Consider the following 23,619-nt stretch of genomic DNA (forward strand, 5'->3'; position numbering starts at 1 on the left):
TGTGTAGTTAGTGTGTTGTCTTGTGTAGTTAATGTGTTGTTTTGTGTAGTTAATGTGTTGTCTTGTGTAGTTAGTGTGTAGTGTTGTGTAGTTAAAGTGTTGTCTTGTGTAGTTAATGTGTTCTCTTGTGTAGTTAGTGTGTAGTGTTGTGTAGTTAATGTGTTGTCTTGTGTAGTTAATGTGTTCTCTTGTGTAGTTAGTGTGTAGTGTTGTGTAGTTAATATGTTGTCTTGTGTAGTTAGTGTGTTGTCTTGTGTAGTTAATGTGTTGTCTTGTGTAGTTAGTGTGTAGTGTTGTGTAGTTAGTGTGTTGTCTTGTGTAGTTAATGTGTTGTCTTGTGTAGTTAGTGTGTAGTGTTGTGTAGTTAATGTGTTGTCTTGTGTAGTTAATGTGTTGTCTTGTGTAGTTAATGTGTTGTCTTGTGTAGTTAGTGTGTAGTGTTGTGTAGTTAATGTGTTGTCTTGTGTAGTTAGTGTGTTGTCTTGTGTAGTTAATGTGTTGTTTTGTGTAGTTAATGTGTTGTCTTGTGTAGTTAGTGTGTAGTGTTGTGTAGTTAATGTGTTGTCTTGTGTAGTTAATGTGTTCTCTTGTGTAGTTAGTGTGTAGTGTTGTGTAGTTAATATGTTGTCTTGTGTAGTTAATGTGTTGTCTTGTGTAGTTAATGTGTTGTCTTGTGTAGTTAGTGTGTTGTCTTGTGTAGTTAGTGTGTAGTGTTGTGTAGTTAGTGTGTTGTCTTGTGTAGTTAATGTGTTGTCTTGTGTAGTTAGTGTGTAGTGTTGTGTAGTTAATGTGTTGTCTTGTGTAGTTAGTGTGTAGTGTTGTGTATGTAACACTGGTGGTGCAATACTAGTAATGGGCATTTAAGACCTGTTAGTGCTACTTCTTGCCTTCTTTGCCTGTAGTACTGACAGTATAGTTACCTTTAACCACAGTACGAGGACAGAAGGGAAATATGGACCAGATCAGACAGGTTCTAGATTCGTAGGAGCCAAGGGTGTATGACAACAGAGGACTTGTACACAGTAGGTGTAGAAAACACAATTGCATTTATTAGCAATTATTAAAGTTGTGCACATTTAACAAAAGTAGAGCGCGCTTCTTGAAAACAAAATAAAATAAACCCCACAAATAGTCGACCCAAGGATATATTGTCTTTTGTGTCTTTTTCAAAGTCAATTTCAGTCTTTCAATGTTCACTAGTCACTCAGTGTGTTTGTAACCAGTCGGGTTACAATCTACCAGTTCATCCGGCTCTTTGGGCTGGGCTCGCCATCCAGTACTGGAAAAGGGATCCTCGATTCTTCTCAGGTCCTCAAAACCAATCCAATCCAAATAAGCAAAGGGAAAAAACCTGACCTGGGGCCCAGGCCAGAACACAGTAGTTCAACATTTAAGCTATCATATCTATAACTTATTATTACTACTGGTTGCTTGTAGTGTTTCTAAATTTCTTTAAAAATATTCTATGTTGTACAACAAATTATTCTAATTTCAAAAGGGAAAAAGTGCATAGGAAACACACATTTAAAATAATACAAAATAGCTCAGCAGTGCATTAAAAATACACATTGGCTTGAGACTTATCAAGTTTCAGCTAGGTAAAGTGCAAGTGAAGGCACTTAGTTTCACGTTGCTAATACTTAGTGTGCAGAACTATAATTAGCACCATGAGAAAAGTGAACATGTGCTAACATAACAACTTCGCACAAAACCATACATTATACATTAATACCACAGTAATGTGACATAAACCTTTAAAGAACATCTCGTATAAAGTGCAGCAGACTCAGTGCTAATTGCTTTAGCCTCGGAAAAGGCACTTTCATTGCAAAATGGCTAACGGAAGTTAGCATCGGAGCTAGCGGCAAGTAGCATGCTATGCTAGCGCACGTGTGCTGCCTGGGACTTACCATGTGAAGCAACAATTGCTGCACGGGGCTTCACAGTGCTCACGCTGGCTCACAGAATACAGTAATACAGTAATACAGTAATGGAATACAGTATCACCCTTATTATTCTCGCCGAAAAAAGGATTTTCACTATCCAGCTAGCTTCTTCGCTGCACGGGTAAACTGATCTTTCACCGTCTGTGTCTCTGGCGTATCTGACTGGCACACGAAGGCACACACAGGTGTCTGAGCAGCGCACAGACTGGGGGAGGGTCAGACCGGCCAATGATTGGTCGCTCAGTGGATCTGACAAACACTCTACAGGACTAGTCCTGCCCCCACATCATTTATATATGTATCATTACATATAACATATGTACATATTAATTAAACTTATGTTTACATGCTTTATCAGTATTTATTATAATTAACTTTGTTTTTATCAATATTTATACTTTTAATCCTGTTTTTAACACTGGGTTACACTATCCCCCCTTAGAATCATGCAAGTCCCTTTGCATGGGATAGCTAAACGGTAATGACAGGGGAACCAGCATTCATGGGGATGACCACAGAATCTTGTTCTGTCAAGGCACTGGTAAAAGCCAGGCTTAGACCTTGAAACAGGGACTGGGCAATGGAAATAAGAGGATTTCCCAACTGACTATATTGCAGTCGTTCTGGTTGGGTTCTTGTTCTCTCTGAGCGCCTTACAGTCTCTGTGGCTTCACTCTCAGTATTTGACTGACTTGAGTTTGCTTGATTATCATTTGAGTTGTCTTCTTCCACTGGCCCATCACAGGTAGATCCATCGGGTAAGTTAGCGGCACTCTCGTTTTCATTGTCAGTGTTTGAGTGTTCCACCACGGTTTCACTCTCCTCTAGGCTTCCACTCTCCTTTAGGCTTCCACATCCAAGTGGATTTCCACATTCAGGTATGTTGTCACATCTGGTTAAATTGTCACCTCCAAGCAAGTTGTCATGTTCATGTAAGTTGTCTCCCCGGGGCAAATGAGTTTCAGCATGATCGTGACCATTAGGGTGTGTCTTTGGCTGGGGAATCTCATAGACTCGAGTAACCTTTATGGGCTCTTGAAAAGGTTCCTCTCTGAACCAACACACATCCTCATCTTCCAGTTCTGAATGATCACATTCCTCATGTTGTTTAGGTGATTGCCTTGTTTTTGGTTTGCGTACATGAGTTGGTTGGACAGGTTTCTCCTCAACAGGGGCAAGAAAACCACAAGGGAGCAAGAGATCGCGGTGGACTGTGCGGACTGGGCCCTCTTTTGTTAGGGGTTTTATACTGTAGACGGGCAAGTCACCTGCTTGGTTCACCACAACGTGAATATCAGTCTCCCACTTGTCGGCTAGCTTGTGCTTACCTCTGAGACGGACTGCACGCACCAAAACTCTGTCACCTTCTCTAGTTTTGAGGGTTTCACTCGCATATCAAATCTTGTTTTGTTTCTTTCTGCCATTTTGTTAGCATGGTCTGTTGCTAGTTTGTAGGTCTCTTGTAGAGTTGCCTTTAGTTTTGTTATGTACTGAGAATGCGACTTGAAACTTTTGTTGTTAAAGGGCAGCCCAAATGCTAGATCGACTGGCAATCTTGGCTGACGGCCAAACATTAACTCATATGGGGCAAAACCAGTTGTATCGTTTTTCGTACAATTGTACGCATGAACGAGTGGTTTGACATAGTTGTGCCACTGAGTTTTGTCCTTTTCCTCAAGAGTACCTAGCATACTTAGTAGCGTTCTATTGAAACGTTCTATCGGGTTCCCTCTGGGGTGATAGGGTGTTGTCCGGATTTTGCGAATGCCCATGATCTTGCAAAGCTCTTGGATAATGTGGGACTCGAAGTCGGGGCCTTGATCGCTATGCAATCGTTCGGGTATCCCGTAGTGGACTATGAAGTTGTCCCAAAGGGCTTTTGCAACGGTCTGAGCTTTCTGATTGCTGGTAGGGATGGCTAATGAATATTTCGTGAAATGATCGGTTAATACAAGCACATCCTTTACATTACTTCGATCAGGCTCAATGGACAGGAAGTCCATGCAGACTAATTCGAGGGGTCTGGTGGATTTGATATTCACAAGTGGAGCTGCTTTTTCGGGAGGAGTTTTACGTCTTACACAGCGGTTGCATGTTTTGATCTTATGTTCTATATATGCTGCCATGCGAGGCCAATAGAACCTTGTTCGGGCAAGATCTAAGGTACGTTCAGTGCCTAAGTGGCCCATGTCACAGTGGAGGCTTTGGAAGACTGGGTCACGGAGCTGTTCAGGTAAGACAAGCTGGTAAGTAACATCTCCTCCATCTTGGCGAGTTCGGTACAGGATGTTATTGTGCATCTCCAATCGATTGAACTCTCGGAGTAGAAGGTTGATGTCAGGAAGTTCAGCTCGCACAGTTGGTGGGACCTTTTCTCCAGTTTCAATTTGTGCAATAACTTCCCTCAGACAAGGGTCTGTTCTTTGTTCGTTTGTGATCTGTTCAGGGGACATATGGGGTATAACAGGAAGACCACCACAGTCATTTTCATTGACAAAGTCACCTGGAATGGCAGCTGCAGAAATGGCTAGCGAGTGAACCAAAGGGATGGTGTCATTTTGAGAGCTGCATACAAGGTGTTTCTCACAAATAGCAGACACTACTTCAGGACTTAAACTGCTGTCAGGTAGGGACAGGTGAGTCTGTGTGAACTGCTGTATGCGGTCAAGCTCTTTTTGGGACACTGCGTCGTTAAGCAACTCGCCATGTGGCCGTCTAGAAAGGCCATCTGCATCTGAGTTAAGCTTGCCTGCTCTGTACTGGAGCTTAAAGCTAAACGTTGACAGGGCAGCTAGCCATCTGTAACTCATGGCATCCATCTTAGCAGTAGTTAATATGTATGTCAGAGGATTACTGTCTGTTACGACAATAAACTGATTTCCATATAAGTAATCTGCAAACTTTTCCGTCACTGCCCACTTCAAGGCTAAGAACTCTAACTTATGGGCGGGATAACGAGATTCACTCCTAGACAACCCACGGCTTGCATAAGCTATCACCCTGGTCTGGCCATTCTGCTCTTGATAGAGCGCGGCGCCAAGCCCTGTAGTGCTGGCGTCGGTATGGAGCGTATATGGCAGTTTAGGGTCAGCAAAACCCAATACAGGCGCAGTACTGAGCTTTTCAATGATGGTTTTGAAAGCAAGATAACAAGAGGGAGTCCATCGTTCGCCGAAAGGTGTCTTAGGGTCATGGTACTGGACAGACTTAGCTTTAGGCTTTGTGCTTTTGCGCAAAGGAGGGTAGCCTGATGTTAAGTCAGTGAGGGGCTTAACGATACTCGAATAGTTCTTAATGAACCGCCTGTAGTACCCTGAAAAGCCTAAGAATGAGCGGAGCTGTTTAAGATCACGGGGCACAGGCCAGGTACTTAAGGCTTCCACCTTTTCAGGGTCAGTCTCCACTCCCTTGCTGGACACAATATGCCCAAGATATCTGACAGAAGTTTGGAAAAACTTGCATTTTTCGGGTGAGAGTTTGAGCCCATATTCTTTCAGGCGATCAAGAACTTTCATTAAGCGAGCCTCATGTTCTTCAAGTGTCTTGGAGAATACAATGATGTCATCAAGAAACACGATCACCTCACGCAGGTTCATGTCACCCATACATTTCTCCATGAGCCGCTGGAATGTGCTGGGGGCGTTTGTAATGCCTTGGGGCATTCTATTAAATTCCCAAAAGCCGATGGGACATACGAACGCCGTCTTTGGTTTGTCCAGCTCCTCCATCTCAATTTGGTAGTACCCAGATTTTAAATCCAGGACAGAGAACCATTGCGACCCGATCAAGGTGGAAAACGTTTCCTCCAAATTGGGGAGAGCGTAAGCATCTTTTATAGTCTGCGCGTTAAGCTTTCTGTAGTCGATACAGAGGCGGACTTCACCATTTTTCTTCCGCACGACTACAATGGGTGAAGAGAAAGGGGAGGTAGATTCTCTGATCACGCCAGCTTCTTGCAGTTCTTTGAGGTGCTTACGGACTGCTTCCAGGTCGTTCGGATGTATGGGACGCGCTCTATGCTTGAACGGTGTTTCATCTGACAATCTGATTGTGTGTTTCACTTGATCCGTCTTTCCAAAGTCGAGATCATTCTGTGCAAACACTTCAGGCATTTGGCTTAGCTTTTCGGTTATGCGCTCCTTCCATTCAGCGCTAATAGGGGAAGAGTCAAAGTTATATGTTACATTTGACTTCTGCTCAGTTCGGGATCTTGGAGTTCTCACAGAGTGTTCGTGAGATAGAACTCTTTGATATGCACTGACTTCTCCGATGACACAATTTAGAGGGACTGTCACATCATGTTCGGATTCATTGGTAAGTATAACTGGAACAAGGTAAGGTGCTCGTTCAGGTAGGTCTATGAGACAAGGTTTCACAAGGATGTCACCAGGTAAGGCTGACATTCGTGGATACTCTAACAAGACAGACTTCTCACCGTTACCGGCTGACACAGCCACAGCACCATCTAGAACAACAGTTTGGCCTGCTGGAATCAACTGTGGCTCTTTGTTGTGCATCGTCACTAAACCAAGACTACTGTCTTTGGACTGTTTGTGTCGTGACTCAAGAACTTTTAGAACTGCCCTATAACCATATGGCAGGTTCAGCTGCAGTTCATGGCATGTGTCAGAGTACAGCTCATAAAGTACATCTAATGTGTTTGTCCCAATTAGCACTAAGGACTGAGAAGCTGTGCGCACATCGGGGACAACTAAGGCAAGTGTCGGCACTTCAGCTTCAATGCCAAGGAAGTCTTTTGGGAAAGTGACATGCAGTTCAATGTAGCCTAAGTAAGGCACAGACTGACCGTTGGCACCCTCAACTTCTAAAAGTTCAAACAATGGCTTAATCTCATGAGAGGACAAATGCTGACGATAGTAGGACTCGGGGACTGTAGTCACCTGGGAACCAGTATCTAGCAAACAACTCACTGTGTGACCATTAACTTTCACTTGTGCAGTACTCTTTGTACCAATTAGACCTTTAGGAAAGTCGAAGGAATCTGTTCTTGTGTGTGACTTTAGGCTGGCACGCTTTTTAGGTGAAGCTTTTTGTTTAACCTGGGTGGGACGGGTTAACAAAGCATCAGCCTCCATTTGTCCCGCAACGGAGGCAGAATTTAGTTTAAAGGAAGCTGGTCATTCTGCCTGTCCCATATCTGCCTTCTCACTCTTAATTCCTTTCGTTTTGCAACTACAAGGGCAGGATTGGGCTCTGACTCACAAGTGGCTACTATATGTCCATCTTCCCCACAGCGGAAGCAATACCAGGGCTTGGGCCTAGTACTGGGGCGGCTGGGTGGGGGTGAGTTTTCAGGTTTGACATGGTCAGGTTTTTTATTTTCAGGTTTCCTTGTTCGAACTGTCTTCAGTGTTGCTTGTTTCTTTGGCTTCACAACGGCAGCTAATTGGCTTTTTAGATCGGCAACTTGTTTCTTCAGCTCTTCTAGACTATCTGACTCTGCTTGACGAACATCTGCATTTGTTTCAGTGACCGTCTGTTCATGAGACACTGCTTTTGGTTTTGTGGCGCTAAAGTGTTTCTTCATTCGCGTGTTTTTAACTTCTTGTCGGTTTTCTGCAGTACGCAGGAGAAGCAATAGCTCCGCATAAGTGGGTGGCTCCTTATGCTTTAGCTCCAATTGCAACTCTGTTAGCAAGTTATCATCCCAGCAGCCTCTGTAAAACTGTTTAAGAAGCTGCTTATTTACTTCATGTGGTTCAAGCCCACCTCTGCGCACGGTGTGACTGACTGCCACCTGCAAACGAAGCAGATAAGCAGAGGGCTTTTCACCGTGATCTTGGAAGGTGTTCATGAAGCGTACAAACAGTTCCTCACCATCTTCGACGGTGCCAAAAGCTGAATCCAGAAGTTTAAGATAGTCTGCAGGAGTGGCTTCTGGCCCAAGAGGGCGGATGACATCAGAAGCGGGAGCAAGGAGACTTTCAAGAATCTTACGAGTTTTTTCCAACTCGGACAAAGAAGCATCTTCCATCAACAAGTCAACATGAGAACGCCATGTTTCATAGTCAGCTTCGCTGTAAGGTCTGGGCATCTTGCCAGAGAAAGCTCTGAGTCTTAATGTAGAGTGAGCATGTGATGTCTTTTCAACACTCTTGACAACATGCTCGACTACTACTTTCTGAACCTCTGGTGGGTTGAGGTCAGTTGGGCTCAATATTTGAGGTGTCAAGTTTGGTCTCATGGGGCGTTGGAATGCACCCTGAATGGGTTCAGGAGGGTGAGGCAGTTCAGTTAAGACTGAAGGTGAGGCTCCAAGTTGTGTGGATCCTACCACAGGGCAAGTCTGATCAGCAGCATCATTTTCGAGGTTTATCTCAGCTGTCTCAGCAGCTTCAATGGTCTTCCCTATTGTGGACAGGGCCTCCCGCAACACTTCTTCGAAATCCTTCCCACTTAACTTGGCTAAACCCTTCAGGTTGCTAATGTAAGCCTCAGTAACACTACCCCCTACGGTCTTAGTATAGACGTCAGTTAAGGCTCGAATGCGGTAACTGACATCTGGATTGTCAGTGGACTGTAAGAGGTAAGGCAGCTTAGGTGCTAATATTTCAACGGCTGCACCGGACTCGAACTCTACAATATGACTTTTGTGGAACGCGGAAGAGTCATCATCGACAGCGAGTACTCTACGAATAGTGCCATGTTGCTCCAGAAACTCAAATACCTCTTTGTCTTTCTCTCTATCTGTAACACCACTAACAATAATGGCATTTGGTACTTTAACGGCATACTTCTCGACAAAATCCATTTTCACAGTATCTGATCAAAGGTCAAACAGGATTCCAATGTTGTCACACAACACTCTAGGCTCCTGGCTGGCTCGCCACTTTTTTACTTATGTAACACTGGTGGTGCAATACTAGTAATGGGCATTTAAGACCTGTTAGTGCTACTTCTTGCCTTCTTTGCCTGTAGTACTGACAGTATAGTTACCTTTAACCACAGTACGAGGACAGAAGGGAAATATGGACCAGATCAGACAGGTTCTAGATTCGTAGGAGCCAAGGGTGTATGACAACAGAGGACTTGTACACAGTAGGTGTAGAAAACACAATTGCATTTATTAGCAATTATTAAAGTTGTGCACATTTAACAAAAGTAGAGCGCGCTTCTTGAAAACAAAATAAAATAAACCCCACAAATAGTCGACCCAAGGATATATTGTCTTTTGTGTCTTTTTCAAAGTCAATTTCAGTCTTTCAATGTTCACTAGTCACTCAGTGTGTTTGTAACCAGTCGGGTTACAATCTACCAGTTCATCCGGCTCTTTGGGCTGGGCTCGCCATCCAGTACTGGAAAAGGGATCCTCGATTCTTCTCAGGTCCTCAAAACCAATCCAATCCAAATAAGCAAAGGGAAAAAACCTGACCTGGGGACCAGGCCAGAACACAGTAGTTCAACATTTAAGCTATCATATCTATAACTTATTATTACTACTGGTTGCTTGTAGTGTTTCTAAATTTCTTTAAAAATATTCTATGTTGTACAACAAATTATTCTAATTTCAAAAGGGAAAAAGTGCATAGGAAACACACATTTAAAATAATACAAAATAGCTCAGCAGTGCATTAAAAATACACATTGGCTTGAGACTTATCAAGTTTCAGCTAGGTAAAGTGCAAGTGAAGGCACTTAGTTTCACGTTGCTAATACTTAGTGTGCAGAACTATAATTAGCACCATGAGAAAAGTGAACATGTGCTAACATAACAACTTCGCACAAAACCATACATTATACATTAATACCACAGTAATGTGACATAAACCTTTAAAGAACATCTCGTATAAAGTGCAGCAGACTCAGTGCTAATTGCTTTAGCCTCGGAAAAGGCACTTTCATTGCAAAATGGCTAACGGAAGTTAGCATCGGAGCTAGCGGCAAGTAGCATGCTATGCTAGCGCACGTGTGCTGCCTGGGACTTACCATGTGAAGCAACAATTGCTGCACGGGGCTTCACAGTGCTCACGCTGGCTCACAGAATACAGTAATACAGTAATACAGTAATGGAATACAGTATCACCCTTATTATTCTCGCCGAAAAAAGGATTTTCACTATCCAGCTAGCTTCTTCGCTGCACGGGTAAACTGATCTTTCACCGTCTGTGTCTCTGGCGTATCTGACTGGCACACGAAGGCACACACAGGTGTCTGAGCAGCGCACAGACTGGGGGAGGGTCAGACCGGCCAATGATTGGTCGCTCAGTGGATCTGACAAACACTCTACAGGACTAGTCCTGCCCCCACATCATTTATATATATATCATTACATATAACATATGTACATATTAATTAAACTTATGTTTACATGCTTTATCAGTATTTATTATAATTAACTTTGTTTTTATCAATATTTATACTTTTAATCCTGTTTTTAACACTGGGTTACATGTAGTTAATGTGTTGACTTGTGTAGTTAGTGTGTAGTGTTGTGTAGTTAATGTGTTGTCTTGTGTAGTTAGTGTGTTGTCTTGTGTAGTTAGTGTGTAGTGTTGTGTAGTTAATGTGTTGTCTTGTGTAGTTAGTGTGTAGTGTTGTGTAGTTAATGTGTTGTCTTGTGTAGTTAATGTGTTGTCTTGTGTAGTTAATGTGTTGGTAAATGGCCTGTATTTATATAGCGCTTTACATATCTAGTCATCCACCCATTCACACACACATCCACACACTGGTGATGGCAAGCTACATTGTAGCCACAGCCACCCTGGGGCGCACTGACAGAGGCGAGGCTGCCGGACACTGGCGCCACCGGGCCCTCTGACCACCACCAGTAGGCAACGGGTGAAGTGTCTTGCCCAAGGACACAACGACCGAGACTGTCTAAGCCAGGGCTCGAACCGGCAACCTTCCGATTACAAGGCGAACTCCCAACTCTTGAGCCACGATCGCCCATTGTGTAGTTAATGTGTTGTCTTGTGTAGTTAGTGTGTAGTCTTGTGTAGTTAGTGTGTTGTCTTGTGTAGTTAATGTGTTGTCTTGTGTAGTTAATGTGTTGTCTTGTGTAGTTAATGTGTTGTCTTGTGTAGTTAGTGTGTAGTGTTGTGTAGTTAATGTGTTGTCTTGTGTAGTTAGTGTGTAGTGTTGTGTAGTTAATGTGTTGTCTTGTGTAGTTAGTGTGTTGTCTTGTGTAGTTAGTGTGTTGTCTTGTGTAGTTAATGTGTTGTCTTGTGTAGTTAGTGTGTAGTGTTGTGTAGTTAATGTGTTGTCTTGTGTAGTTAGTGTGTAGTGTTGTGTAGTTAATGTGTTGTCTTGTGTAGTTAATGTGTTGGTAAATGGCCTGTATTTATATAGCGCTTTACATATCTAGTCATCCACCCATTCACACACACATTCACACACTGGTGATGGCAAGCTACATTGTAGCCACAGCCACCCTGGGGCGCACTGACAGAGGCGAGGCTGCCGGACACTGGCGCCACCGGGCCCTCTGACCACCACCAGTAGGCAACGGGTGAAGTGTCTTGCCCAAGGACACAACGACCGAGACTGTCTAAGCCAGGGCTCGAACCGGCAACCTTCCGGTTACAAGGCGAACTCCCAACTCTTGAGCCACGATCGCCCATTGTGTAGTTAATGTGTGGTCTTGTGTAGTTAGTGTGTAGTCTTGTGTAGTTAGTGTGTTGTCTTGTGTAGTTAATGTGTTGTCTTGTGTAGTTAATGTGTTGTCTTGTGTAGTTAGTGTGTAGTGTTGTGTAGTTAATGTGTTGTCTTGTGTAGTTAGTGTGTAGTGTTGTGTAGTTAATATGTTGTCTTGTGTAGTTAGTGTGTTGTCTTGTGTAGTTAATGTGTTGTCTTGTGTAGTTAGTGTGTAGTGTTGTGTAGTTAATGTGTTGTCTTGTGTAGTTAGTGTGTAGTGTTGTGTAGTTAATGTGTTGTCTTGTGTAGTTAGTGTGTTGTCTTGTGTAGTTAATGTGTTGTCTTGTGTAGTTAATGTGTTGTCTTGTGTAGTTAGTGTGTTGTCTTGTGTAGTTAATGTGTTGTCTTGTGTAGTTAATGTGTTGTCTTGTGTAGTTAGTGTGTAGTGTTGTGTAGTTAATGTGTTGTCTTGTGTAGTTAGTGTGTAGTGTTGTGTAGTTAATGTGTTGTCTTGTGTAGTTAGTGTGTAGTGTTGTGTAGTTAATGTGTTGTCTTGTGTAGTTAGTGTGTTGTCTTGTGTAGTTAGTGTGTTGTCTTGTGTAGTTAGTGTGTAGTGTTGTGTAGTTAATGTGTTGTCTTGTGTAGTTAGTGTGTAGTGTTGTGTAGTTAATGTGTTGTCTTATGTAGTTAGTGTGTAGTGTTGTGTAGTTAATGTGTTGTCTTGTGTAGTTAATGTGTTGTCTTGTGTAGTTAAAGTGTTGTCTTGTGTAGTTAGTGTGTAGTGTTGTGTAGTTAATGTGTTGTCTTGTGTAGTTAGTGTGTTGTCTTGTGTAGTTAATGTGTTGTTTTGTGTAGTTAATGTGTTGTCTTGTGTAGTTAGTGTGTAGTGTTGTGTAGTTAATGTGTTGTCTTGTGTAGTTAATGTGTTCTCTTGTGTAGTTAGTGTGTAGTGTTGTGTAGTTAATATGTTGTCTTGTGTAGTTAGTGTGTTGTCTTGTGTAGTTAATGTGTTGTCTTGTGTAGTTAATGTGTTGTCTTGTGTAGTTAGTGTGTAGTGTTGTGTAGTTAGTGTGTTGTCTTGTGTAGTTAATGTGTTGTCTTGTGTAGTTAGTGTGTAGTGTTGTGTAGTTAATGTGTTGTCTTGTGTAGTTAGTGTGTTGTCTTGTGTAGTTAATGTGTTGTCTTGTGTAGTTAATGTGTTGTCTTGTGTAGTTAGTGTGTAGTGTTGTGTAGTTAATGTGTTGTCTTGTGTAGTTAGTGTGTAGTGTTGTGTAGTTAATGTGTTGTCTTGTGTAGTTAGTGTGTTGTCTTGTGTAGTTAATGTGTTGTTTTGTGTAGTTAATGTGTTGTCTTGTGTAGTTAGTGTGTAGTGTTGTGTAGTTAAAGTGTTGTCTTGTGTAGTTAATGTGTTCTCTTGTGTAGTTAGTGTGTAGTGTTGTGTAGTTAATGTGTTGTCTTGTGTAGTTAATGTGTTCTCTTGTGTAGTTAGTGTGTAGTGTTGTGTAGTTAATATGTTGTCTTGTGTAGTTAGTGTGTTGTCTTGTGTAGTTAATGTGTTGTCTTGTGTAGTTAGTGTGTTGTCTTGTGTAGTTAGTGTGTAGTGTTGTGTAGTTAGTGTGTTGTCTTGTGTAGTTAATGTGTTGTCTTGTGTAGTTAGTGTGTAGTGTTGTGTAGTTAATGTGTTGTCTTGTGTAGTTAATGTGTTGTCTTGTGTAGTTAATGTGTTGTCTTGTGTAGTTAGTGTGTAGTGTTGTGTAGTTAATGTGTTGTCTTGTGTAGTTAGTGTGTTGTCTTGTGTAGTTAATGTGTTGTTTTGTGTAGTTAATGTGTTGTCTTGTGTAGTTAGTGTGTAGTGTTGTGTAGTTAATGTGTTGTCTTGTGTAGTTAATGTGTTCTCTTGTGTAGTTAGTGTGTAGTGTTGTGTAGTTAATATGTTGTCTTGTGTAGTTAGTGTGTTGTCTTGTGTAGTTAATGTGTTGTCTTGTGTAGTTAGTGTGTTGTCTTGTGTAGTTAGTGTGTAGTGTTGTGTAGTTAGTGTGTTGTCTTGTGTAGTTAATGTGTTGTCTTGTGTAGTTAGTGTGTAGTGTTGTGTAGTTAATGTGTTGTCTTGTGTAGTTAGTGTGTAGTGTTGTGTAGTTAATGTGTTGTCTTGTGTAGTTAGTGTGTAGTGTTGTGTAGTTAATGTGTTGTCTTGTGTAGTTAGTGTGTTGTCTTGTGTAGTTAGTGTGTAGTGTTGTGTAGTTAGTGTGTTGTCTTGTGTAGTTAATGTGTTGTCTTGTGTAGTTAGTGTGTAGTGTTGTGTAGTTAATGTGTTGTCTTGTGTAGTTAGTGTGTAGTGTTGTGTAGTTAGTGTGTTGTCTTGTGTAGTTAATGTGTTGTCTTGTGTAGTTAGTGTGTAGTGTTGTGTAGTTAATGTGTTGTCTTGTGTAGTTAGTGTGTAGTGTTGTGTAGTTAATGTGTTGTCTTGTGCAGTTAATGTGTTGTCTTGTGTAGTTAATGTGTTGTCTTGTGTAGTTAAAGTGTTGTCTTGTGTAGTTAGTGTGTAGTGTTGTGTAGTTAATGTGTTGTCTTGTGTAGTTAGTGTGTTGTCTTGTGTAGTTAATGTGTTGTTTTGTGTAGTTAATGTGTTGTCTTGTGTAGTTAGTGTGTAGTGTTGTGTAGTTAATGTGTTGTCTTGTGTAGTTAATGTGTTCTCTTGTGTAGTTAGTGTGTAGTGTTGTGTAGTTAATATGTTGTCTTGTGTAGTTAATGTGTTGTCTTGTGTAGTTAATGTGTTGTCTTGTGTAGTTAGTGTGTAGTCTTGTGTAGTTAGTGTGTTGTCTTGTGTAGTTAGTGTGTAGTGTTGTGTAGTTAATGTGTTGTCTTGTGTAGTTAATGTGTTGTCTTGTGTAGTTAGTGTGTTGTCTTGTGTAGTTAGTGTGTAGTGTTGTGTAGTTAATGTGTTGTCTTGTGTAGTTAGTGTGTAGTGTTGTGTAGTTAGTGTGTAGTGTTGTGTAGTTAATGTGTTGTCTTGTGTAGTTAGTGTGTAGTGTTGTGTAGTTAGTGTGTAGTGTTGTGTAGTTAATGTGTTGTCTTGTGTAGTTAGTGTGTAGTGTTGTGTAGTTAAAGTGTTGTCTTGTGTAGTTAATGTGTTCTCTTGTGTAGTTAGTGTGTAGTGTTGTGTAGTTAATGTGTTGTCTTGTGTAGTTAATGTGTTCTCTTGTGTAGTTAGTGTGTAGTGTTGTGTAGTTAATATGTTGTCTTGTGTAGTTAGTGTGTTGTCTTGTGTAGTTAATGTGTTGTCTTGTGTAGTTAGTGTGTTGTCTTGTGTAGTTAGTGTGTAGTGTTGTGTAGTTAGTGTGTTGTCTTGTGTAGTTAATGTGTTGTCTTGTGTAGTTAGTGTGTAGTGTTGTGTAGTTAATGTGTTGTCTTGTGTAGTTAATGTGTTGTCTTGTGTAGTTAGTGTGTAGTGTTGTGTAGTTAATGTGTTGTCTTGTGTAGTTAGTGTGTTGTCTTGTGTAGTTAATGTGTTGTTTTGTGTAGTTAATGTGTTGTCTTGTGTAGTTAGTGTGTAGTGTTGTGTAGTTAATGTGTTGTCTTGTGTAGTTAATGTGTTCTCTTGTGTAGTTAGTGTGTAGTGTTGTGTAGTTAATATGTTGTCTTGTGTAGTTAGTGTGTTGTCTTGTGTAGTTAATGTGTTGTCTTGTGTAGTTAGTGTGTTGTCTTGTGTAGTTAGTGTGTAGTGTTGTGTAGTTAGTGTGTTGTCTTGTGTAGTTAATGTGTTGTCTTGTGTAGTTAGTGTGTAGTGTTGTGTAGTTAATGTGTTGTCTTGTGTAGTTAGTGTGTAGTGTTGTGTAGTTAATGTGTTGTCTTGTGTAGTTAGTGTGTAGTGTTGTGTAGTTAATGTGTTGTCTTGTGTAGTTAGTGTGTTGTCTTGTGTAGTTAGTGTGTAGTGTTGTGTAGTTAGTGTGTTGTCTTGTGTAGTTAATGTGTTGTCTTGTGTAGTTAGTGTGTAGTGTTGTGTAGTTAATGTGTTGTCTTGTGTAGTTAGTGTGTAGTGTTGTGTAGTTAGTGTGTTGTCTTGTGTAGTTAATGTGTTGTCTTGTGTAGTTAGTGTGTAGTGTTGTGTAGTTAATGTGTTGTCTTGTGTAGTTAGTGTGTAGTGTTGTGTAGTTAATGTGTTGTCTTGTGCAGTTAATGTGTTGTCTTGTGTAGTTAATGTGTTGTCTTGTGTAGTTAAAGTGTTGTCTTGTGTAGTTAGTGTGTAGTGTTGTGTAGTTAATGTGTTGTCTTGTGTAGTTAGTGTGTTGTCTTGTGTAGTTAATGTGTTGTTTTGTGTAGTTAATGTGTTGTCTTGTGTAGTTAGTGTGTAGTGTTGTGTAGTTAATGTGTTGTCTTGTGTAGTTAATGTGTTCTCTTGTGTAGTTAGTGTGTAGTGTTGTGTAGTTAATATGTTGTCTTGTGTAGTTAATGTGTTGTCTTGTGTAGTTAATGTGTTGTCTTGTGTAGTTAGTGTGTAGTCTTGTGTAGTTAGTGTGTTGTCTTGTGTAGTTAGTGTGTAGTGTTGTGTAGTTAATGTGTTGTCTTGTGTAGTTAATGTGTTGTCTTGTGTAGTTAGTGTGTTGTCTTGTGTAGTTAGTGTGTAGTGTTGTGTAGTTAATGTGTTGTCTTGTGTAGTTAGTGTGTAGTGTTGTGTAGTTAGTGTGTAGTGTTGTGTAGTTAATGTGTTGTCTTGTGTAGTTAGTGTGTAGTGTTGTGTAGTTAGTGTGTAGTGTTGTGTAGTTAATGTGTTGTCTTGTGTAGTTAGTGTGTAGTGTTGTGTAGTTAATGTGTAGTGTTGTGTAGTTAATGTGTTGTCTTGTGTAGTTAGTGTGTAGTGTTGTGTAGTTAATGTGTTGTCTTGTGTAGTTAATGTGTTGTCTTGTGTAGTTAGTGTGTTGTCTTGTGTAGTTAGTGTGTAGTGTTGTGTAGTTAGTGTGTAGTGTTGTGTAGTTAATGTGTTGTCTTGTGTAGTTAGTGTGTAGTGTTGTGTAGTTAGTGTGTAGTGTTGTGTAGTTAGTGTGTAGTGTTGTGTAGTTAATGTGTTGTCTTGTGTAGTTAGTGTGTAGTGTTGTGTAGTTAGTGTGTAGTGTTGTGTAGTTAATGTGTAGTGTTGTGTAGTTAATGTGTTGTCTTGTGTAGTTAGTGTGTAGTGTTGTGTAGTTAATGTGTTGTCTTGTGTAGTTAATGTGTTGTCTTGTGTAGTTAGTGTGTAGTGTTGTGTAGTTAGTGTGTAGTGTTGTGTAGTTAGTGTGTAGTGTTGTGTAGTTAATGTGTTGTCTTGTGTAGTCAATGTGTTGTCTTGTGTAGTTAGTGTGTAGTGTTGTGTAGTTAGTGTGTAGTGTTGTGTAGTTAATGTGTTGTCTTGTGTAGTTAGTGTGTAGTGTTGTGTAGTTAGTGTGTAGTGTTGTGTAGTTAATGTGTTGTCTTGTGTAGTTAGTGTGTAGTGTTGTGTAGTTAATGTGTAGTGTTGTGTAGTTAATGTGTTGTCTTGTGTAGTTAGTGTGTAGTGTTGTGTAGTTAATATGTTGTCTTGTGTAGTTAGTGTGTTGTCTTGTGTAGTTAATGTGTCGTCTTGTGTAGTTAATGTGTTGTCTTGTGTAGTTAGCGTGTAGTGTTGTGTAGTTAGTGTGTCGTCTTGTGTAGTTAATGTGTTGACTTGTGTAGTTAGTGTGTAGTGTTGTGTAGTTAATGTTTTGTCTTGTGTAGTTAGTGTGTAGTGTTGTGTAGTTAATGTGTTGTCTTGTGTAGTTAGTGTGTAGTGTTGTGTAGGTAATGTGTTGTCTTGTGTAGTTAGTGTGTAGTGTTGTGTAGTTAATGTGTTGTCTTGTGTAGTTAGTGTGTAGTGTTGTGTAGTTAATGTGTTGTCTTGTGTAGTTAGTGTGTAGTGTTGTGTAGGTAATGTGTTGTCTTGTGTAGTTAGTGTGTAGTGTTGTGTAGTTAATGTGTTGTCTTGTGTAGTTAGTGTGTTGTCTTGTGTAGTTAGTGTGTAGTGCTGTGGATAGTGTTGTGTTGTGTGTCAGAACAATGAGGCGACTGCTGTCTCCAGGTAGAAACAGCAGTGACACACCTGCTGCTGTCAGACCTGCAGGTATCAGCTGTGATGTTTCCTTCATAGTGGACAGAAATATTTGGCACAAATAATTTGTGGCATCTTATTGAAGAACAGCTGATTGTTCTGTAAACAGTTTGAAATGGTTATTTAAAAAATCAAGGTAAAATATAAATGGCTGCAATAACTTTGTTGTTTGCAAAACTTGTGCATATGATTTAAAAATTGATAATTTATATTTACATTTAAAGTTATGTTTCAATAAACATGTTTGTGGTTGTTACAGTAAAAATATAACTTTTTCTACTCTGATTTTATGTCTTTTGTCTGATTTTAGATCAATTGTGTTCATACAGTAGTCAAAATGAAAACATAACTGTAAATTCAGACACGTGAGGTTGTGCTGAAAAGGACAGACAGGAAAGAACCATCAGCACTTTATCTATGCAAGCTAGCATCTACCAAACATCACCAGCAACTGTGTACCAACTTTTCACAAAAGACTTTTCCCTGGATGGTCGCTGACTGTGTGAGGGAGGCCTCAAGGAAACCTCAGACTCCATAGCCTGTGTCACTACTAGCACTAGGGATGGGTATTGATAAGATTTATACGACTCCAATTCCATTTTCGATTCTGTTTAATGATTCGATTCTTTATCGATTCTTTTTTAAAAAGGAGAACACTAAGGTCGATTAGCTTAGAACTTTGTTTTATATCTTCTCTTTGAACAAGATAGGAATTTAGGAGTAACATGGCCTTACAAACCCAACAGTGACATCTTAAGAGATCCACAGCCTACAGCTCTTCAATGGGGTGTCACAGGGTCCCCAGGAAAAAACTTGTAAATGTAAAATAATAAAATAAATATTCTTCTGTAGCAATAACAAAGTATAACATAAATTATTCTGTAGCAATTACACAAGAATATCCAGTAATGTCCCTGCCTACAATTAAACACATTCACTTACTGAAAATCATCTGCTGTGACAAACGGCTGCAAGCCTTTGACCACAAACTGAGTCACTGCTCGCTGACATTCGTCTATCCTGCCTGAAAGGAGACGCTACGGTAGACTGCAGCGAGAACTGCCAGCATCTGAGCCAGACTCTGTCTCTCATCATGGTCACCTAAATGCACAGTAATGGCAGGTTTGTAATAAGGCAGATCGCGCATAATCTGCACTGTTAGTTGATTATTTACCTGCATTAACGGGAGAGGACGTGCAAACGTTACCGCTGCTGCTGGGCTGAGATTCACGAGTCCGGAATTAAAAACACGACATTCATTTAAGGTCATCGTGTGTTTTGTGAACAAATGCTTTTGCATATTCGTAGTGTTTCCTCCCTTAAATGAAATATCTAATTTGCAAGTATTGCAAGTTCTTGTAAAGTATGACCAAACTTTTGAGCGTTTGAGCCGCTTAGGCGCCGTGTTTCCTGCCAGGTAAATGACGCTCCGCAACGTGGTGACGTCATTTGGGGCGACTGGAATCGATAAGGGAATCGTTTGCAAAAATGGCAAACAATTCCAAGGAATTGAAACAGTGGGAACCGGTTCTCAACAAGAACCGGTTTTCGATACCCATCCCTAACTAGCACGGTATCTAATTTTGCACCTTTATCACAATCATGCATCGCCTTTGGGCTACTCTACTAGCATTAAAGTTGAACTTTTCTATTGTTGTTTCCTTTTTCTCTGCTCCTTTTGCCTGATGCTGAGCAGTCCAAGTCTTACTGAGTGACTGCGACATTCAAAAGTCCCCAATTATGGTGCTTTCGCTGCTAATTAGTGGGAAATTCCATAACTTCCATTTACTGTTATTGATCTGTCAGCTATGATGGAGGCACAGTTTAGGATTGTGGTACAGTCCAGCTCCACACTGTAACACCATGTCTAGACTGTAGAAGCTTTAGCTTTAGTCATGTTCACTCTTCATACTGAGCAGTAGCAGTCTACGCAGCTGTCACTCAGCTAGCAAGGCATGTCTTGCTTCATCCTTGTGTGATTACCGATTCTGTTGTGTTGTTCAGTAAAGGTTCAGTCTTAATGAGCTGGAGGGCCACTGTTCAGCATCTGTAAGAGAAGGTAAAATCATAGCAAAGAGCTGCAGGAGGAATAAAGATGCTGTGATCTGTCTTTATTTGCCCTCTTCACTTCTCTCTCGATTGAAATAGCTGACTCTGGCACTATAGAGATGCATGTGTTTCTGCTCAGGGTCACTCTTAAATAAATGTTCTGTTGAATGTGGTCAATGAGTGGTGCAAAACAGTTTTTTAAAGCACTGCATGCTGTCTATTCAATTGTGCAGAAAAAGACTGAGTGAACAACTAAGGGGAGTAGAAACAGGGATAAAGAACACAATTAAATCAAAGCAGCAACAAAAGTCAACATTATAAAGATGAAACACTTTAGAAGAATAACGAAGAAAGACTCCACAAATGTGATTTGCAGAATTTTATGACACACAGCCTTATGATGCAACTCCTAAGACAGTTGTGTTTCCTCCTGTCACTTGTTAGTAGTGGTTTAACGGAACAAAAGTCTCACGGTTCAGATCAGATCACAGTTTTACGTCACTTTTCGAATCAGCAAAAAAAAGAAAAAAATTTAACATTTACTTATTGACGTATTTTTTGCCTGTTAAAAACATTAAGCTCAAGACTCATTCCACGCAATTATTAAAAAACAATTATGGTTCAATATAGTGCAGTACAGTCTTTGTATCTATCGCTCAATTCAGATCAATTCAATTTTATTTATAAAGCGCCGAATCACAACAACAGTCGCCTCAAGGCGCTTTATGTTGTAAGGTAGGCCCTACAATATAATATAATACACACCGCTCATTATATCGCACTCCGCTGTGATACAATGAGCTGTCACGTAGCTTTCCGTTGCCCTGGTCTTCCACCCATTTATAGTAGTTGGGCCACAGAAGATGCCTGGATCAGTTCAGCCATAACGTTAAACTTTTCCTGCTCGTACGTGCTTGGAACGATCTTGTCACTGAAGTGCGAGTCCTAACTGAAGCACTGTAATGAGAAAACTGAGCTGTGTGGATTCATTGCTACCACTGCTACACAAGTCAGTGCTGCAGTTCTGATGTGTCGGTCGCGAATGAAATGGCTCTTAGAGCCTGTGTTGCCAACTCCTCAGTAAGGAAAATCGCTATTGGCTGTCCTAAAAGTCGCTAGAAGTCGCTAAATGACATCATCACCTAATTTGCATAATTGGTCATGCTAATGTAATTGTAACCTACGCTGCTGGAGAGAGAAATAACATCGTGGACGAGACATAAAGTGAGTAAAAAACGTCCTAAATGCATTTAGAATTTATTTAAAACTACAAATTAAATTTCTTTTAGCAATTATTGTTTTTTTAATGTCACAATTCCAACCCTGCTCCTTTACCCGGGCTTGGACCGGCAAAAGTGACCCGAAATAGGCACTCTGGTGGAGTTACTGTGTGTGTGTGTTTATAAGTAGTTTTAAACCTGATCCACAAAACAGTAAAAGAGTAAAAGAAGAACTGACTGCGTTACAGAACCCGCTGCTTGTTGAGAGTAAAAGCGATATGCGCTTTCACGTCTTTTTTTAGCTAGGGGGTCTGAAAACTCGCTAAATATAGCGACAAAGTCGCTAAGTTGGCAACACTGCTTAGAGCCGGATCTTTGACGTGAACGACGCGAGCCGGCTCCTTATCGCGAGCCGTGGGGTTTTTTCGTTCTCTCTCTCTTGCACGTTTTTCCCGCTTCACTCCGCACGCGAGCCTTGTGCTTTACGCTGGGCAGAGGGGGGAGGGGCGGTAGTTACACTAACAGTAGCACAGAGAGAGAGAGAGAGCCAGGGACAACAACGTCACATTAGAAAGGTATAGTAATCATCCACAACTATTTTCAGTTACAGATGATAAAGGATTCAGAAAGTTTATTCATGCAGGTCCATATGACAGAGAATGTGCATCTTCTTTTAGTTTTCATATTATAATTTATATTTAATTGTGTTGTGGTTTGCAGTGTTTTGTGTTGTTTCACTTTAAATTAGTTTAAAAGGGAAAAGCTGAAATTTTAAATAGTTAAAAGTTGAACTGTGAAAAGTTGTTTTTTGTATTATGTGATTTATTTATTACATTTTATGTGGAGTGAAAAAAGTATATTTACGGTAGGGGCCACCGTAAAATGCTACAGAAGCATGTAAAATGCTACAGAAGCATGTACAAACCCTGAAGCACGTACAAACTCAAAAACACGTAAAAACTCCAAAACACGTAAAAACTCCAAAACACGTAAAAACACAACAGAAGTGCTCCAGGATGCTCAGCGCAGTGTTGAGCTTTTGTTACCTCGTGGCTACACAAGCCAGCAAGTACCAACGAACAGATTTGGTGTGTGGTAGTAACAGGTAAATGAACTTTTTTTAAATTATTTGAATATATATGAGTGCTTGTGTATAAATACACAAACAATACACACATGCTTTCAATTGTGTAATTTAAGTGATCTAGTAGCTCTGCTTTGGAAGTTCAGTTCATGCTAGAAATGTGTTTTGGAGTTTGTACGTGTTTTGTCTCTAGGGGCCACCGCATATATTTATTTATAAACATGTATAAATAAAACCACTTTTGTACATTAGTAATTCCTTTTGTGCATAATTTTATATTATTGTTAATAATAAATTAATGAAAGCAACAAAACAACCTGAAGTGGAGCCGAAAGAGCCGGTTCTCTAAAAAGAACCGGAAATCCCATCACTATAACTTGGGGTAGCAGCATTAGCAGGATGCATGACTAAACACTAGCACAGATCCTTATCTGCATATGTTATGCTTGTGCCCTATGGATGGAAACATTTATTTTGGTGATCACCCAGGATAGGTTTGAACTGATTTATAGAGACCATTTCTTCTAAGAGGAAAGTGCTTGAAAAGGACCAGCAACATAACAGTCAAAGGATCAGTATTTCCTTTAATGTGTCACCTTTCTTGTTTATGTAATGTAAACAAGTAAGAGAGCAGCCCAAAGCTTTTTCTAAAAGTAGGAGGGCTCTGTATCTCATACGCAGTATTTCTGTGTTAAACTAACACAGGCTTTTCTATAAATCATTAAAGTTTTAAAATAACAGCCTCATGGAGTATTTTCATGAAGCAAAAAGGCTGACGGACCTTTTCTGTGACCTGCTTGGTAAGCAGGAAGTTATTAGTTGTGCAGCACTGGCAGTGTTTAGTACCTGCTTCAACCATTTCGCAGCATGCACCGCGGAAATTGGGTTTATTTATTCCAACTTTGATATAAAAAGAAAAGCCAGAGGCGTTTGTTTAGCTAAAGCAGTGAGTCAGGTAGTGACACCAGAGATGGTGTGCAAGTGCGTGTGAGTAAACGCAGTAGTTTAAGGATGAAACAAGCTGCAGGTCAAGAGCATGCATGTCAGCTCTGTAGCTCAGTCTGAGTGTCCTTTTAAACGGAAGCTACATGGATCATAGTGACTACAAAGCCAGTGCCTCGGAGAACGGGATGACACCCAGCAGTGGCAGGGAGAGGGGCTGAGGCCAGGAAGAAGGAGACAAGAAATGTGTTTAGCCCAAATGATGCACAGCTGAAAACAAAAGCTCGAAGGACACTGAGATGAGAGCTGCAGTGCACTTTTAGCTCAGAGACTAAACCTGAATAGAGATGAGAAGAGAGCACGAAGGGGATTAAAGCCTATCGACCAGTTGACACAGTTGCCTCTTATATTACATGAAGACATGTGTGCTTCAGCTCTGTGCTGCTGACAGGCAGCAATGACATGTAGCCAGGGGGTGGAGGAGGAGGAGAAGGAGGCGGTGGTGGAGCTGAAGAAAGGCCAGGCATGTAGGGTCGTCTTGGCAGATCAGTTTGGAGCTCTAAGCAAGCACAACCTACATCTTCCCAAAACGAATTTAGTAAAAAGCCTAAAATGTTACTAAAAAGAAAACTTCAGGGAGTAAGTGGGCATTTCCTGAAATGTTGTTTAATCAAATCAGATAAAGTA

General features: G+C 40.6%; 1 protein-coding gene and 1 long non-coding RNA gene across 2 annotated transcripts; both read right to left on the bottom strand.

Annotated features, from left to right (window-relative positions):
* Positions 1 to 1,027: 1,027 nt before the first annotated feature.
* On the bottom strand, positions 1,028 to 2,211 carry LOC146507624 (uncharacterized). The gene is made up of 2 exons (XR_014876734.1): positions 1,911 to 2,211; positions 1,028 to 1,356 (listed from the first exon to the last, which is right to left on the bottom strand). It is a non-coding gene; the product is annotated as an uncharacterized LOC146507624 (long non-coding RNA).
* A 4,854-nt stretch (positions 2,212 to 7,065) lies between these two features.
* LOC146507625 (zinc finger CCHC domain-containing protein 12-like) lies at positions 7,066 to 8,718 on the bottom strand. The gene has a single exon (XM_085178114.1). The coding sequence runs from the start codon at positions 8,716 to 8,718 to the stop codon at positions 7,066 to 7,068; it is 1,653 nt and encodes a 550-aa protein (XP_085034240.1).
* Positions 8,719 to 23,619: the final 14,901 nt, after the last annotated feature.

Source organism: Neolamprologus multifasciatus, chromosome 11 (genome assembly GCF_963576455.1).
Source record: "Neolamprologus multifasciatus chromosome 11, fNeoMul1.2, whole genome shotgun sequence".
NCBI lineage: Eukaryota > Metazoa > Chordata > Actinopteri > Cichliformes > Cichlidae > Neolamprologus > Neolamprologus multifasciatus.

Coding starts and splice junctions, on each gene's coding strand:
- LOC146507625 (XM_085178114.1), bottom strand. CDS start 8,718: ATGGATTTTGTCGAGAAGTATGCCGTTAAAGTACCAAATGCCATTATT.